Source organism: Rhinolophus ferrumequinum, chromosome 23 (genome assembly GCF_004115265.2).
Source record: "Rhinolophus ferrumequinum isolate MPI-CBG mRhiFer1 chromosome 23, mRhiFer1_v1.p, whole genome shotgun sequence".
In the NCBI taxonomy this organism is placed as follows: Eukaryota; Metazoa; Chordata; class Mammalia; order Chiroptera; family Rhinolophidae; genus Rhinolophus; species Rhinolophus ferrumequinum.
Window position 1 is genome coordinate 41348825 of NC_046306.1, and position 16084 is coordinate 41364908.

General features: G+C 38.6%; 1 protein-coding gene and 1 pseudogene across 8 annotated transcripts in view; one reads left to right on the top strand and one right to left on the bottom strand.

The window, feature by feature from the left end:
- KIZ (kizuna centrosomal protein) overlaps positions 1–16084 on the top strand; it is a 155756-nt gene that overhangs the window by 5457 nt on the left and 134215 nt on the right. For 5 of the 8 annotated variants that reach the window (XM_033094995.1, XM_033094996.1, XM_033094998.1 and 2 more), the window contains exons 2-3: positions 581–643; positions 5307–5469. In XM_033094995.1, coding sequence (XP_032950886.1) covers positions 581–643; positions 5307–5469 — 226 coding nt within the window. Of the gene's footprint in view, positions 1–580; positions 644–2052; positions 2232–5306; positions 5470–16084 lie in introns of those variants that run through there. The other 3 variants (XM_033095002.1, XM_033095001.1, XM_033095000.1) reach the window with 3 other exon arrangements.
- Positions 5477–11464, bottom strand: LOC117016007 (dnaJ homolog subfamily A member 1-like; annotated as a pseudogene).

Below are 16084 nucleotides of genomic sequence, written 5' to 3' on the forward strand. Positions count from 1 at the left end.
TGGCTCTGCCCAGACTTGTTTAGTTGGGAGCAGAGCAGGCCACCAGTCATCAGTCCAAGGTAAATTTGTGGAAACATCATGTCCAGTCCTGGTAGAACCCCCATTTCATGTCCTATCATCTCAGAGAAGTCTGGCCATATTATATTTTACATATTTATCTTGTTTAATGTCTGTCCTTCCCCTTAGAATGTCAGCTCCCTGAGGACAGAGTTCTTGGTTGCCTTGTACACCATGTTAATCTCTAGGTCTAGAACAGTGCCTGGCTCATCATGGCACTCAAGAAATACTTGCTGAATGAATCAACCTGATTCCTAGGCTTTTCTTATTGCCTTTCCCCACTTACTTTGAGAATCGTGTTCTTTTTGCTTCATATTGGTGCCCTCTTTGCTTTTTAGACATCCCTGGTGATTGCTAAGTATTTTTGTGTCTTGAGTTTCAAATGCAGCTGGCATTTTCTGCTTCTTAGACCAGAGAAGCATTCCCACAAAGGTGTGATTTTAAAGGAGATCATGTTCTAAATCCGACAGCCTATTACTCATTAGTGTAATTATTCATAAAATATTTTCTTTCTGTACTTCAGTGAAAAGAAGAGATTGGAACTGGAAAAGAAACTTTATGAATATAATCAATCTGATATATGCAGGTAAGATATGACAGTGGTAACAGTTTTTAAAGCAATTTGCATATTTGGTGGTTGTGTTATTTCAAGAATCTATTTTGCTTAATTAAATACCTTAAGAATAAGACACATTATAGTTATTGTTATCTTTCTGGTCACAATTTAAACACATTAAGCCTGTGTAGTGATTAAGGCAGAATTGCTGTAGCTGATCTTTCAACAAACTGTTGTAGGCAGGGTTATGTGGTGTCTCATTTGTCCATGGATATATGACAATGACTGTTAAAATTATAATGAATAGTAGATAATATACATGTTATCCTTTTTAGGTTACTTTAATATTAAGAGCAAATATTTATGAATGAAAAAGATGAAGGGACTAAGAAATACAAATTGGTAGTTACAAAATAGTCACAGGGATGTAAAGTATATAGTCAATAATACTGCAAAAACTGTATAGTGCCAAGTGGGTACTAGACTAATTAGGGGGATCACTGCATAAATTATATAAATGTCTAACCAGTATGCTATACACCTGAAACTAATATAAAATAATATTAAATGTCAACAGTAACTGAAAAAAATAAGTAATTAAAAAAAGAGCAAACTTAATATTTTTAATTCTATTTTATGGAAACTGAACTTTATCTTTAAGCCAAATGTATGGTGTTACCTCCAATATTATTTATATGAAAAATGTCTGGCTATGATATAGTACTAAGTTTGTGATTTATCCATATCATAATATAAGTGAAAAAGTGAATATAATATAAGTGAATATAATATGAGTGAATATAATATAAGTGAATATAATATAAGTGAATATAATTTTATTCAAAAAAGAGAGAAGCCAAGAATACTTTAAAACCAAATCACTCATCAAGTCCATTTATTTCCTCACCTTCAAAATTTTTCTTTGGTTTTAAGATTTTGTGTACTTCCAAAGGTAGTAGTCAGGGAGGATAGCCATATGAGGTATGATCAAACAATACGGTGAATGTTTAAATTAAAAAAATGTATTACAGTAAAAGACACGTTGCCATTAATCCCCCTCAAAATACCCTTCCCCCCACTCTGAACACACTTATCCCATTGCTTTTGCTACTTTCTGAAGCAGTTCTCGAAGTCTTTCATGAGTGTCTTTAGTTGCACTGTCGTGGCTGCCTCAGTGTCCTGAATTGATTCAAAACTGTTAGGTTTCATGGTCATTTTGACTTTGGGGAAGAGCTAGAAGTCGCAAGGTGCCAGATCTGGTGACTAGGGTGGATGAGGACACACCGTAATGTTTTTATTTGACAGAAATTGCCATATCAGAAGCGATGTCTGACACGGAGTGTTGTCATGATGGAAGATGAAATCGTTTGCCCATTTCATGTTAATGTATTGTTTGTGATTTATGGCACACTTTAAAACATACCTTCTCTCAACCATAGCTCATACCTGACTGACTGCACCGAACAAGTTGAAACTTGTCACATACACTGTTACTAAGGTTCAACAAACCGCTTTCCGTATTGAAGATCCCTGCCTTTCCATTGGATGGCACTTGGCAGAAGCATTCACCCAATTTTGTGATCATAACAGAAAGGCTCCTTGTCACACATCGCTTCTGGTATGGAAATTTTTGTCAAATAAAAACATTGCAGTGTGTCCTCATCCACCATATTCACCATATCTGGCACCATGCGACTTCTGGCTCTTCTCCGAAGTCAAGATGACCCATGAAAGGAAAACATTTTGAATTGATTCAGGACATCGAGGCAGCCACAACAGTGCAACTAAAGACACAGAGGACTTCCAGAACTGCTTCTGAAAGTGGCAAGAACGATGGGATAAGTGTTTGAAGCAAGGGGTAGTATTTTGAGGGGACTTATTGGCCATGTGTCTTTTGCTGTAATAATTTTTTTTTTAACTTAAACATTCACCGTATTGTTTGATCACACCTCGTCTATCTAGTAGCTTTAGAAGGAACATGAAGAGCCAACGAAGTGATGGAATAAATAGTAGTGTTGTAGATGCCATGGCCTCAGAAGTGGGCCTAAGTCTTAGAGGATCTGTGGCAGTTGCCATTTTTCTAACCCACCGCTAAAGGGGCAGAAGACAGAATATATAATTTTTCTGCAGCTTATTCTTGGACAACTTCTGGCGTAGTGGTGGTGGGAAGAATGGGAACCTTTACCAAGCTGTCAGTTTTCTGAGTTTGTTACCCTCTCTCAGCCTCTTGTTTCCTGTTAGAGGGTATGATTTGCTAAAAATATGCTTTCTTTGACTGCCTGTGGGGTCAAATCCAAACTGCGTAACATGGCTACTTCAACCTGGTTCCCCAAGAAGTCAGAGTCTGAGACAAGGGTTTGTGTGTAGATGGTAGGTTGGTTGGTTGATTTGTTTGTTTATTTATTTATTTATTTATTTATTTATTTATTTATTTATTGTAGGTAGTAGTTTATTTTAGAAAGTGCTCACATAAAACTGGAGAGCAGGGCTGGGAAGAATGAAGTAGGAGCTGGTCACTGCTGTGGGCACCTAGGACTTGATCCCTCTGGACCTTCAGAGGAACAGTGTAGACTGCCTCTCTGCTCCTCACAAGTGTCCACTGAAGGGAAGGAAGAGGGGACTGTTTACCTATTGGTTCCTGATCCCCACTGGTCAGGGCCATCCCAGGAGGTGTTAATTCCTTCTCATGTCCATATTTTCCATGTCGCAAACTCAGAAAAGCAGCCCTGGGAAAGCAAGATACTAGGCGTAGTTGAGCCAGGTGTTACCAGGTTGTTGCTGCTGTGGCTGATAAAAGAAAAGACCAGGAAGATGTGGGGAGGGCATGAAAAGTATTTGATACAAGGGCTTACCAGACCCGCCATTATCTGCCCCTTTTTAATTTTCCTCATCACCATTTTTTGCCAGCTTCCCCCTAAAATTTTACATGGACTGAAACTTCAATTTCTGAAGTATCACAAGATCTTTTGTAGTGTAATGTAAGCAGGTAGGTTTTGTTGCCAAGTGCCTCAATTCAGTCTGAGCCCCACCTTGGGACAATACTTCAACATTCTGTGTCTACATTTCTCACCTGGGTATAATGATAGTGATGAAAATTTAATAGTCTTGAAGCAGTGTCTGACTCAGAGTTACTCTAAGAATCAGTAATTTATTATTAATTATTATTTTTGTCAATATCACAGTTATTCCTTTTATTTATTGCCCTTGAGCTTTCCAACATGCTACTTACTATGCCTGAGTGTTTTCCCCTCAACTTTTCAGTCTTGCTTTCCCCGATTTTGGGTTAACTCTTACCCAACTTTCATGTCTCAGCTGAAAAGTAATTTCTACTGGGAAGTGCTTTCTGTCCCCTTCAACTAGTTCAGGTTGCCTAGTCTGTCAGAGTCCCTTGCAGTTTTCCTCATAGCATTCATCACACTACATTCTACTTATCTCATTTTTGGTTTTCTCTGTTAACCCTAGCTGAGTGGTTTTCCTATGTAGAACACTGAACATATTGATGATTGCATGGAGGAATGGATGACCTACTTATTTGATCAGCTTTGAAGATTAATATAGGGGCAGGAATGAAACTAGACTTTGGTTGGAGAAAGTATGGCTACTATTGTACTTATTCCAGGTGGACACTGGCCACCACCAGTAGCTTCACCAAGTACCTGTGCGTGGAAGACAGTATTTTAGGTTCCACCTCATTACTGTCACTTATGTCGAAAATGGCAGACTTAGGTAACAGTAAAACCAATCCTAATTTTTGTGTTCATAAGGAAAAATGGGGACAGCCAACCAAGATCAAAGCATAGAATTATTGGCACAACAAAGAACTTTTTGAAATTTATTGGAGTGGAGGTTAAGGTCTGCTGCAGATTAATTTTTAACATCTCCAGCATCTTTGCAAATCTGTTTTTGAGGGTGAACATTTTTGTGGTTTTCAACTTATTTTTGCTTGATAAAAGAATATTGAATAATTTATTGAACCAACAATAGAAATTCTACATACCAGGTACTCTTTTATGACTTACATATTTGTGAAGAAGAAAGAGCTAGAATTAGCAAAGTTGGTTCTGTGAGAAGAGTGAGCTGCACATCTTGAGCCAACCAGTGTATCTTTATAGTATACTTTGGATGAGTCTCTAAAGGTTTTTTTCACAGTTTGAGTAGAGTTATAGTCTATATGTTATTATAAAATATTTCAATAACATAGGATGTTGTTGCAGTTTCTAACAAAAATTTAAAATTATATTTAAATGAGAGCTTTTTTAAATTTTAAATTTCTAATTTTCTTAATGTTTATAGGCTGTGATTTATCGTTTAACTCTGTTTCCATAAGAGCAGGTAGTTTTGAGATTGTCTATCACTTACAAGAATGCTATGGGGATATTCTCTGAACATGGCCATATAAACACCACTCTTAGAATCACATTTAATTTTGAGAAAGAAATCCATATAAGTCTTTACTGTGTGACTGTTATAATTTGTTGTATACATTTCTCAGGAGAGTTATGCCTAGATGTGATACCTGTGATGTTGCATTAATTTCCTCTCTCTAAAAAATGCATGCGCATTGCCTTTTAGGTTTCAGTGTTTGGGTAAAATATCTTAGAATGCGTTATTTCACGAATTTTCAATTTTGTTAAAATTCTTAGCTTATCAAAGTCTGAATTCATTGTTTAAAAATATGCTTTTATTTTTCTAGAGTTAAGCTGAAGTATGTAAAACTAAAGAAATACCTGAAGGAAATATGTGAATCAGAAAAGAAGGCTCATACTCGAAATCAAGAATATTTAAAGCAGTTTGAGCGTGTCCAAGCTCATGTTGGACACTTTACCACAAATACAGAGACGCTTAAAGAACTGAAGGTGATATCTTGTTTTGTACTATTTTTTCGGTCCATTTTTGCTAAAATTAGAAATAATGTGCAGTAAGTTTCAGATCAGTGGCAGTCACAATGTTCATTTCATCTATAAGATTATCAGTTTTCTTCATGAATTACCAAGTGAACAAATTTTCATTAGAGAACTTGAAATTCCATTTTCTCAGATTCCTACTTTAGTTGAAGAATTAATGGAGTATCTATACTTTGTTTATATTGCACAAATTGTCAACTTAAAACAGGCACATCACCTTCCTCTACTTGGCACCTGGTAGTTTTTGGCCTCATTGAATTTGAGTAGCATTAGAGTTCCCTCTAGAGATTGCTTCCTTCATTAAATGACTTTTTCTGTGGTCTGTACTCCTCTGTTCTGGTTAGGTGGTGTGTTGGGGAAGACTTGAGGGGATACAACGGGCCTCGAGGAGTTCACTTTCACGCACCTTGGCTGTATGTCCCAGAGCAACGGTTCTTAGCAACCGTCTTCTGATTCTGGCAGCCCATTCTCTTAAGGTGCTTGGCAACTTTCTGTTCTACAAATTATTCCAAGTTTTGGAGGGCTAGGCCTTTTTGTCTCATTTGTGCTGGTCAGGGGTTGTTGCCACAGTTAACCCAACTGAATATGGATTATAGGTGAAGTGGCTTCAGTACATTCCTTTATATTTTCTGTAGCAGTTTTCTCCCTATCCTTTTATTGCAAAAATTTAAAGTACACAGAAAAATTAAAAGAATTATTTTAACAAACGTTCATGCTATGGTCTGAATGTTTGTATTCCCCCCAAAATTCATATATAGAAATCCCAACCCCTAAAAGTAATGCTATTAGTAGGTGGGGCCTTTGAGGGCTGCTTAAACCATGGAGATGAAACTCGCATGAATGAGATTAGTGCCTTGTAACAGAGGCCAGAGAGAGCTCCCTGGCCCCTTCCACCATGTGTGGACACAGAGGGAGGCAGTGGCTCTGAACCAGGAAAAGGGTCCTCACTAGAAGGCCACCGTGCCGATGCCTTGATCTTGGACTTTCTAGCCTCCGGAACTGTGGGCAATACATTTCTGTTGTTTATAAGTCACCAGTCAGTCGTGTTTTGTCATAGCAGCCTGAATGGACTAAGACAGCTCATATATTCTCTACCTAGAGGCAGTAGTTGTAAATAGTTTGCCATATTTGGGGTGTGTGGGTGTGTGGGTGTGTGTGTGTGTTTGTTTGAAAGTGTGCTGCAGATACCATGACACTTCTCCCCTAAATACTTGAGTGTGGATCTTCTAAGAACAAAGACGGTCTCCTACATAATCATAATACCATTACCACGATTCCATAAAATCACTTAGTATCTAGCCAATACTTATATTTCCCCAGTTCCCCACAAAAGTCTTTTTATTTTTTCTGACTGGGAGCTAACTAGGGTTCACACATTACATTTGGTTTTTGTGTCTTTTTTGGTCTCTTAATCTAATTTAGTCTCTCTCTTTTTTTTTCATGACACTGGCTTTTTTTGAAAAAGGCAGGTTTGTAGAATGACTCACATTCTGAATTAAAGTGGTTATTTCTTTGAAGTATCTTTTAACTTGTATGTGTGTGTTACAAGCCGTTGAGTTGGCTCCAACTCCTGGTGACACTATGAATGAGTGAAGTCTGCAGTGTCCTGCCCTCAACAGCCCTGCTCAGCTCCTGTAGACTCATGCTTATGTCTTTTATGGATTCAATCTATCTCATATTTGGTCTTCTTCTTTTCCTGCTGCCTTCTATTTTTGCCAGCATAATTGTCTTTTCCAAAGAATCCTACCTCCTCATGATGTAACTTAATTTGTATAGCATCCCCTATATTTCCTGTAAACTAGAAATTTAGTCTAGACCAGCACTGCCCAATAAAACTTTCTGTAGTGATGGAAATGTTCTCTATACTGATGCTGTCCAATACAGTAGCCACTAGCCATACATGGCTATTGAGTACTTAAAATGTAACTTGTGACGCTGAGGACTGAATCTGGAATTATCTAGTCACAGCTGAGGTTCTATTCTTCCTACTACATCCTATCAGGAGGCTGATCATTCATGTTGTCAGATGGTCCTACCTGAGTGAAGTTGAGTTTGATGCCTTGATGGCGATCTCTAGATCTCTATTGTAAGGCACCTTTTATCCTTCGTGAACTTGTAAATAAATCTATGAGGTGATGGTTTGACATCTTGGGAATACCTTGTTCTTCCATAGCCTTTTACCTAGTGGTTTTAGGATCCATTAGCAATGCTCGAATTAGTTATAGTGGAGGTTGTGAAGTAGTGATTTTCTAATTTTATCTTATACATCTATTAGGTGGCATTCTTCTCTAAAGAAGAGCTTTCTTTCCTTCTTCTTGCCCCCCATATCACCATATGCTTATGAATTTTTATTTAGTCAGTATGTTATTAATAACTGTAATTATTCTTTTTATTGTTCATATTTTCCCAAATTTGACCAGTGAGTATCTTCAAACTGGTTCCTGAGTCCTTTTAAATGATCCCATTAATTCTGATACTTCTTTGCTTTTGGGCACAAGATGTTTCAGGTTTACCTTGTACTTCCCTGCCTCAGACATGGAATTAGCCTCCTATCCTAGAAGATACGGTTTCTTTTGGTGGGGAAAGGTATTTAGAAAACAAGATCTGAAGGTTGGATGTGCTCAAGTAATAACAAGTTTATGCTATAGCATTCTACAGTTTTTTTCTCTTAGTAGTCAAATAAAAGGATTTAAGTTCAACAAGTAATTATCATTATCAACATTGTCAAACTCTTCTTTTCAAAGAGTTCACAGGGAAGATAATAGTGATGGACAAAGCAGGGAATTTTGCCTTCCCAGTAAAATGAAGAAAATAATAGTAGTTTTCCTTTTATTTTCATATTGATGCTTTGCTTAATTATTGATTTCTTGTTATAACTAAATGTGAGAGGGAGGAATTTGAAGGGAAAAATCATCCTTTGTAAATATTTTTATATTGAGAGCATCTGTTGTATATAATAGGATGTGTAAAAAAAATACTTATATAATGAGCTACTAAAGAATATCGGTATAAGGGACCATCTTAAAGAAAGAATGATAAATTGTAGGAATATGTAATGCTTTAGTCATAAGCATGGTTCAACAATTATCTAGATGTTACTTTTTTATTTTGGGGTAAGGAATGCCTTTTTAAAAAAATCTGCTCATGGCATAAAAGAGCAGATCGTGTAGCTGCGGTTGGCAGATGTTGAGTTCCATGGAGAACTCTACCTTTGCAGTCACCCTAAGTCCTCATGCTTTATGTGTGCACACAAAACCAGACAGTGACACCACTTACCCCAGCAAGCTGTGCAGTAGGCAGAGTTTCAGGGTAGAGGATGTTTATCTCTGGTACCTTCCCATTTCTTTCTGTCTCTTCCTTTTGTGCCACTGTTCAGTGGAGGCCTTCAGCATGCCACAACCACTCGTCTCCTCTTAATTCCACGCAGGTATCAGAACTTGACCTCCTTTGCTGACTGACCTCATGTAAGTCTCAGGAGAAAGGTGTTCTGATTGAGCATGTTCACTATGTATTGCCCACACACCCCAGCATGCCAGGGGTATTTCCCCACGAATAGAGTATAGTTAATGCAAATGAACTTCTAATTGGTAAAATTCTTGAAAGTAAAAGAAATTGAAGCAGTGTGGGAGAAGTGGGGATTTTGCCTAAATTGTTTTAAGTGAATTTCTCCCTCTTCAAGACTCGGCCCACTTTATTTATTTACTTATTTATTTTTGAGCTTCTATATTTGAGTTTATTCTTCATTTAACTTTTAAAACACTGCTATAATTGAATATTAGAATGGAAACAATAGCAATTAGTGAGCATATGATTATATCGTCCTCCACTCATTTACTACTGCAATAAAATGTCAGCAGTGAGTGTTATTCATTGGTCCTATTAAGAGGTCTAAACCATCCCTAGGATTACGGTCATCATCCTTGTATGCATCTCCATTGTAATGGTGTATTCTTTCTTGATTTGGATCAAAATCTACCTGGTCCATTTCATCAGTCTCCTACTTTCTTCCTTTCAGGTAGCGGTTTTTCAAGCAAAGAGAGTTTATCAGGAAGGAGAAAACCGTTCTCAGGAAAGTTTACCTTAAATTCAATTATTAGGCCACCCTTTTCATATGGTCTACAATAAATTGGCATGTCTTCGTTTTGCACACACTTGATATCTCCATGTTTGATAGTCTGACCTGGATGAGAGGTGATAACTATGATTTGGTAGTGAGGAGTACATATTGGCTTTTGGAAGCCACAGTGTTTCAACCAGCTGTTATGTTCATACACATGAAAAGGTCTTCTCATGGAGTGAAAAAAGAGCATTGTCTTTCTGATCTAAAACAATGATAATGTCTCCCGGCTCCAGTCTATTTCTTGGTCTCCTTCACCATGGAATGTTATCTTCTGGCCATCTTTTATACCTTTGTCAATGTGAATGTCTAGAACCTTCTCTCAAACTATCTCCCTTCCATTGCAGCTTTTACATCTATCTTTAGGACTGATCCGTTCCCCATGGCCCTGGCATTCCATGCGCACAACTGAATTTGCTGAACGATTCTTAATGCCTCCCGCTACCTTGGCAATTGGACAGCACTCTGCTGCTCCCTTCTTACCACCTCGGCCTTCACATTTGTCACAAATCACATTCTTTTGCAGAGCTCATTTTCTTGTTGCTCCATTATGTAAATCTTCTAAGGTTACTAAGAGCTGATGCACAACATTTTTACCTCTCGTTTTCTCTGCATCCTTCTTCTTCCTCCAAAAAATGTATCAAAGATGTCCATGGGGAGCCAAAACCACCACCTGCTTAACCTTTAATTGCCTGTTTTCCTCCTGTGTCATGTAAGTCCCTTTTCTTTGCATCAGAGTGCACTTCATTAGCTTAGGAAGTCTATTTAAACTTTTCTCCTTCATTTGGATTCTTTTTTTTTTTTTTAAAGATTTTATTGGGGAAGGGGGAACAGGACTTTACTGGGGAACAGCGTGCACTTCCAGGACTTTTTTTCCAAGTCAAATTGTTGTCCCCCAATCTTAGTTGTGGAGGGTGCCGTTCAGCTTCAAGCTGTTGTCCTTTCAATCTTAGTTGTGGAGGGCACAGCTCAGTTCCAGGTGCAGCTGCCGTTGCTAGCTGCAGGGGGCGCAGGCCACCATCCCTTGCGGGAGTCAAACCGGCAACCTTGTGGTTGAGAGGACGCGCTCCAACCTACTGAGCCATCCAGCAGCTCAGCTCAAGGTGCCGTGTTCAATTTTCATTTGCAGGGGGTGCTGCCCACCATCCCTTGCGGGACTCGAGGAATTGAACTGGCAATCTTGTGGTTGAGAGCCCATGTGGGAATCGAACCGGCAGCCTTCGGAGTTAGGAGCACCAAGCTCCAAACACCTGAGCCACCGGGCAGGCCCTCATTTGGATTCTTATCAGGGTGGTACTTCAAGGCCAGTTTCCTATAAGCCTTTTTCAATTCTTCCTGGGTCACTTTGGGTGTGACTCCCAGAACAGCACAGTATGTGGTTTCTTTCACCATTTTTGACAGCTAGTGAGAGGGCCAAGGCTGGTGTGGGGGAGCGGGAAGGAGCGCATTGCTCTGCGTAGCTCAGGCAGCCACCACTCCTCTTCCTCTCACCCAGCATTCTGGAAAGTTCCACCTGGTCCCACTTTATTACATAATGTTAAAATTTTTTTTTTCTTTTTAAATGGACTAAAAGCTAAAAAACAAAAAAAAAACAACTAAAACCTTTCAACTGATTTATGAATTATACTACTTTATTTGGAGGCCTATAATACTTTTCAGGGCTTTTTAACGATATTGATCTGTCATATAGTTTTGAAAATAAAGTGTTGTAACTATATTGCCACTTGTCAGATGAATAAAGAGGCTGAATAAACTCAGTTCAAGAATGTAAATATTAGTATTATTAGTGCTGTGAAGACTGTGTTCTTCTCTCTTTCTGCTCCTCTGCTCTCCATATTAACACCTTTTATAGAAGGGCTCCAGTTAGTCCTTACAGCAGTTTTCCTTGGGTGCCCTTTGTCCTTGTCTTAGGTTGGGTTATCCCCGAAGCTGACCCTGAGACAGGGGTTCAAATATAAGTGGTTAATTTGGGAAGTGCAAGGCATGTCACTAGGCAAGTGGAGAGATGAGACAGGGCAGTACAGGTAACTGGAACGGTGTATTATTAAGCCAGCTATAGCAGTTGGCACCTGGAGCTTAATCCACAGGGAAGTTGGCAAATGGTTCAGAGCATTTGGGATACACATACCCTGTCTTCTGAGCATCACTGATTGAGGACTGATGGGGGAAGGGTACAGGTGATGGGGAATTAACCATGTGCTCCTGTGGGCTGAGGAGCCTGTGATACTGGAACTGAGGAGCACTCAGAAAGTGCCCAAGGACATGCATGGAACATTGCCAGCATCTGCTTTAGCCTCCCACATTCAAGTGCCAGGCATGGGGCTGGCATGTCCGGATACTCAGGGAGCATCCCTAAACAGGGAGAGTCACCACCTGGTTATGTGTCTCCTCTGCCTGAAATCCTTGAGTTCTCAGCCTTTTCAAGACAAAGCCCAGAGGCTGGTCTCTGCATACCACAGCTTCAACCTATTCCTCCCTCCACCTCCCCGCCACACACACACACACACACACACACACACACACACACACACACACATTCTGTCTCTCACACAAATGTAGACATGTGCACATGCACATTTCCTGTCCCCATCCTGTCCCCTTCCACCTCCCTTCATCCCCATCTCCTCCTCCTGTCTCTTCCTGCTCCCCTATTCCTGTCTCCCTCTCTCCCTACACTGCATGGATCTCCCACTCCTGTCTCCTCCATATCCCCCATCTTTCCTCCTCTATCTCTTCTACCCCCATGTCTTCCCAATGTCTCTGTACATCTTTATCTCCCACACATGTGCACACTCTCTTTACATACATTTACTCTCACACACGAAGTGTGACAAGTTCTCAAACTTGTTGCAACGATGTTGCTAACCTTTTTTGATATCAGAGGGATGATTCATTATGAATTTGTACCAACTGGACAAACAGTTAACCAAGTTTACTATTTGGAAGTCCTGAAAAGGCTGTGTGAAAAAGTTAGACAACTTGAACTTTTCGCCAACAACTCATGGCTCTTGCATCACGACAGTGCACCAGCTCACGGGGCACTGTCTGTGAGGAAGTTTTTAGCCAGCAAACAAATAACTGTATTGGAACACCCTCCCTACTCACCTGATCTGGCCCCCAATAACTTCTTTCTTTACCTGAAGATAAAGGAAATATTGAAAGGAAGACATTTTGATGACATTCAGGACATCAAGGGTAATACTACGACAGCTCTGATGGCCGTTCCAGAAAAAGAGTTCCAAAATTGATTTGAAGGGTGGACTAGTCACTGGTGTAGGTGCATAGCTTCCCAAGGGTAGTACTTCAAAGGTGACCATAGTGATATTCAGCAGTGAGGTATGTAGCCCTTTTTCTAGGATGAGTTTGTGAACTTAATTGTCCGATCTTGTGCACACAGAATTTTAAGCATCCTGAACAATTTTTATTTCTTTGAAAGAAAGTACCACATAGCTCCTACTTGTATATCCTTCAACTAGAAGGCCTCTCTCCCTTTATCCTGCCTTAGGTCTGTGTCATAATTATCTCAGTAAGCTCTACCTTCATGGTATTATAATTATTTATGCATCTGTTTTCCTACCACATTGTGAGCTCCTTGTCATTATTTCAGTGCTCAATATCTGACCCGGAATATGGCATATAATAAGTGCTCAGTAAGGATTGGGATTCGCCCTTTGACTGAAAGTTAATTCTTCCAAATTTTTTCATTTTTTGTCTTGTTCTCTTATGGACCATAAACAACTATGTGAGAACTAATATATTGATTGTACCCTGTATTATACCTTCTAGGAGCATTTGTGTTTAATAATAGAGGCATTCTGAAGATACAGTGTCATTATTTAAAGATGTGATTTTTGTTGAAAATTCAGTCATTAGGTTATATGTGCCTATAGGGGATAAAATTTGAGGAGAACAAATCCTTTGAGCTCTCATTCAATTCCTTCTAAGCATTGTGACAGCCACTGTGGGCAGAGCATGACCTTCAGCTTCCTGGAGGACAAAGTTAGTAGCAAATCCCATTTGTTATTAACCAAAGTGTCTTGCCCATTAATATGAACTAGTTGAATACATAAATATTCATATCTTTTGGTAAAAGTTCAGCATCTAACAGGAAGCCCAGAAGAAATAGGAGAAAAAAAAACAAAAGACTGTGAATCTTAGGCCCATCTTTCATATGAACCTGAGAGTCAAATCAGACAATTTATGTAACTCTGTGTACCCATTTTCAACTCTAATGTGAGGGTCCTAAATGTCTATTCATTTGTGTAACTGAGAATTACTGTGTAATCCCAAAGACCAATGAAAAAAGGAAGCCCATGAATAAAAGGTAATGGTGGCACTTTTAGGCAAGTAGTAATGTGACGAGGGGAAATTGAAGGAATGTGAGAATACAGAAGAAAAGAAGGAGACAGTGGAAAATTGGACATGTTGTGAGCATGGAGAGAAATCCCAGAGACCCGAAAGGTTTGCCAGAAGCTTTATCTTCCCTTCCCATGACCAAAGATCATCATCAACAGATTTCATTAATTGAACGAAGTAAATTGCTTGTGCAGAGTAAGACAGTGAATAGAATGGTCCTCCTCAGTTAGGTGGGCAGCATCAAGCCCAGTGCTGTGAAGCAGTACAGTAACAGAACAAGTTACCTGATGGGTTAATTCAGTGCTCTTGGACTTATTAAAACAGATTTCTCCTAGAGGAGTTGGGGGATGTGGGGATTATCCTTAGAGAGGCTCTGGAACAGCAGATGCTGCTGGGGCCTGGGTAGTATGGCCCCTGAAGCAGCAAATCTGACTGTGAGGAATCTAGGCCACATGGCAAGAAGAGAACAGGAACCAGAGTCAGCACCAGAGAGAAAGGATATCATGCAAGCCCAGATGTATTGTGGAAATAAGAGAAATATATGGGACATGATCAGAGAAGAAATAAGTAATAAACCATGAAAGACTGATGGTTGGAGAAATACGGTAGATACAGATAGGAACACCTACTCTGCTGTTTCATCAGACATTTTTAGTAGGAAAGTCTTGGGAGTCTTCGTCTATACAGTATTTTCCAAACTTAAACATTTTTTTAACCATAGTAGAACACTTTGTTTAAATGCAGATAAAAGAAGTAGAACTACGGGACCTATGGTCCTTGTAGAGCATGGTTTAAAACCCCTGCTCACCAGTGTTCGGGTGGGTAGATTTGATGGATAATAACCAAATATCATATGTATAAATAACAGGCAAAGAAAGAGAACAGTGCAATTTTTGGTGGAAATCTATGGACATAGGTAATGCAGAATTATAGTTTGTTTCAACTATCAATATATCATAGTAACTTTTTTATTTCAAATACATCGTACAATTTTTATTTGAATTATTAATTTAGAAGAGTACCTATAGTTAAGTAAATTTTTCAGATGCATTGAGAACAATTGAAATTGGACTCTTGAAGGTATTTTCCTTACTGTTCCTTATGAAGCCCCAATGCAGGCAGCACTTTTTGCTTCAGCAAAATGAATTGAATACTCTCATGTTGCCATGAGAAAGTGCTCTGTCTTTGGAAGGTATGGCCCTGAAATAATCCCATAATGAGGAAATCAGGTGTAATGTCCACTGCATTTTTATAACTGATCTCAAAGAGCAGAAGAAAACATTTGTAGCCACAGGAACAAAGAATTTTTGCCTAACTTCTAATTACTTAATAAACCTCCATTTTTATAATTCACCACCCCAGCCCCCCAATCCCTTTTTAAAGATACTTTCCATTGGCATCTGGAAAATATGCCTGTTGAAAAGTCTTGGGGTTAAAACGTAAGTATCTCTGAGTTAAAAGGATTAGATATAGAAAAGAGAGAAATATATTTCATTTTCTTAATTGCTCATTTCTTTATCTTTTTTTTTTTTTGGTTTATTTTACTGTTTCTTCTGGCCTTATAAAACTTTAATTAGGTATGCTACTTATATCATTACTGCCATCATATTACTGCCATAATAGCATTCTGATAGAGAAAACAAAAATCCCTGTTTAACTGTTATTAAAAATGGGGTAGCATATAATGCCTTTTAAGCTATTTTGAGCGAGGTTGAAGAGTGGTTTCAGGTGTTATTCAAATAGGGATACCTTAATTAGCAAGAATTAATTACAAATTCATTTACCTATACTATCATCTAATTGATAATTTCTTATTCATGCATGAAGATTTCATGGTTTTCTTGAATAAAAACATTCTAAGTTTATTACAAAAAAAAGATATTTTAAGCGAAACAAGTCAATTTTGGTTATTATTGTCTGGTCATTTTTTTGTGTGTGTCAAACCAAAGCTCACATCTTTTTTATGTTCAGACTGAGAAGTAAGGAAGCAATTTTCTAATTCACTTATCTCATAGGTGTGATTCTAATTGCAGTGAATCACTGTCTAATTTAGAAAATGTTCTGATACTTATCTGTGATGGGCCACGTTCAGTG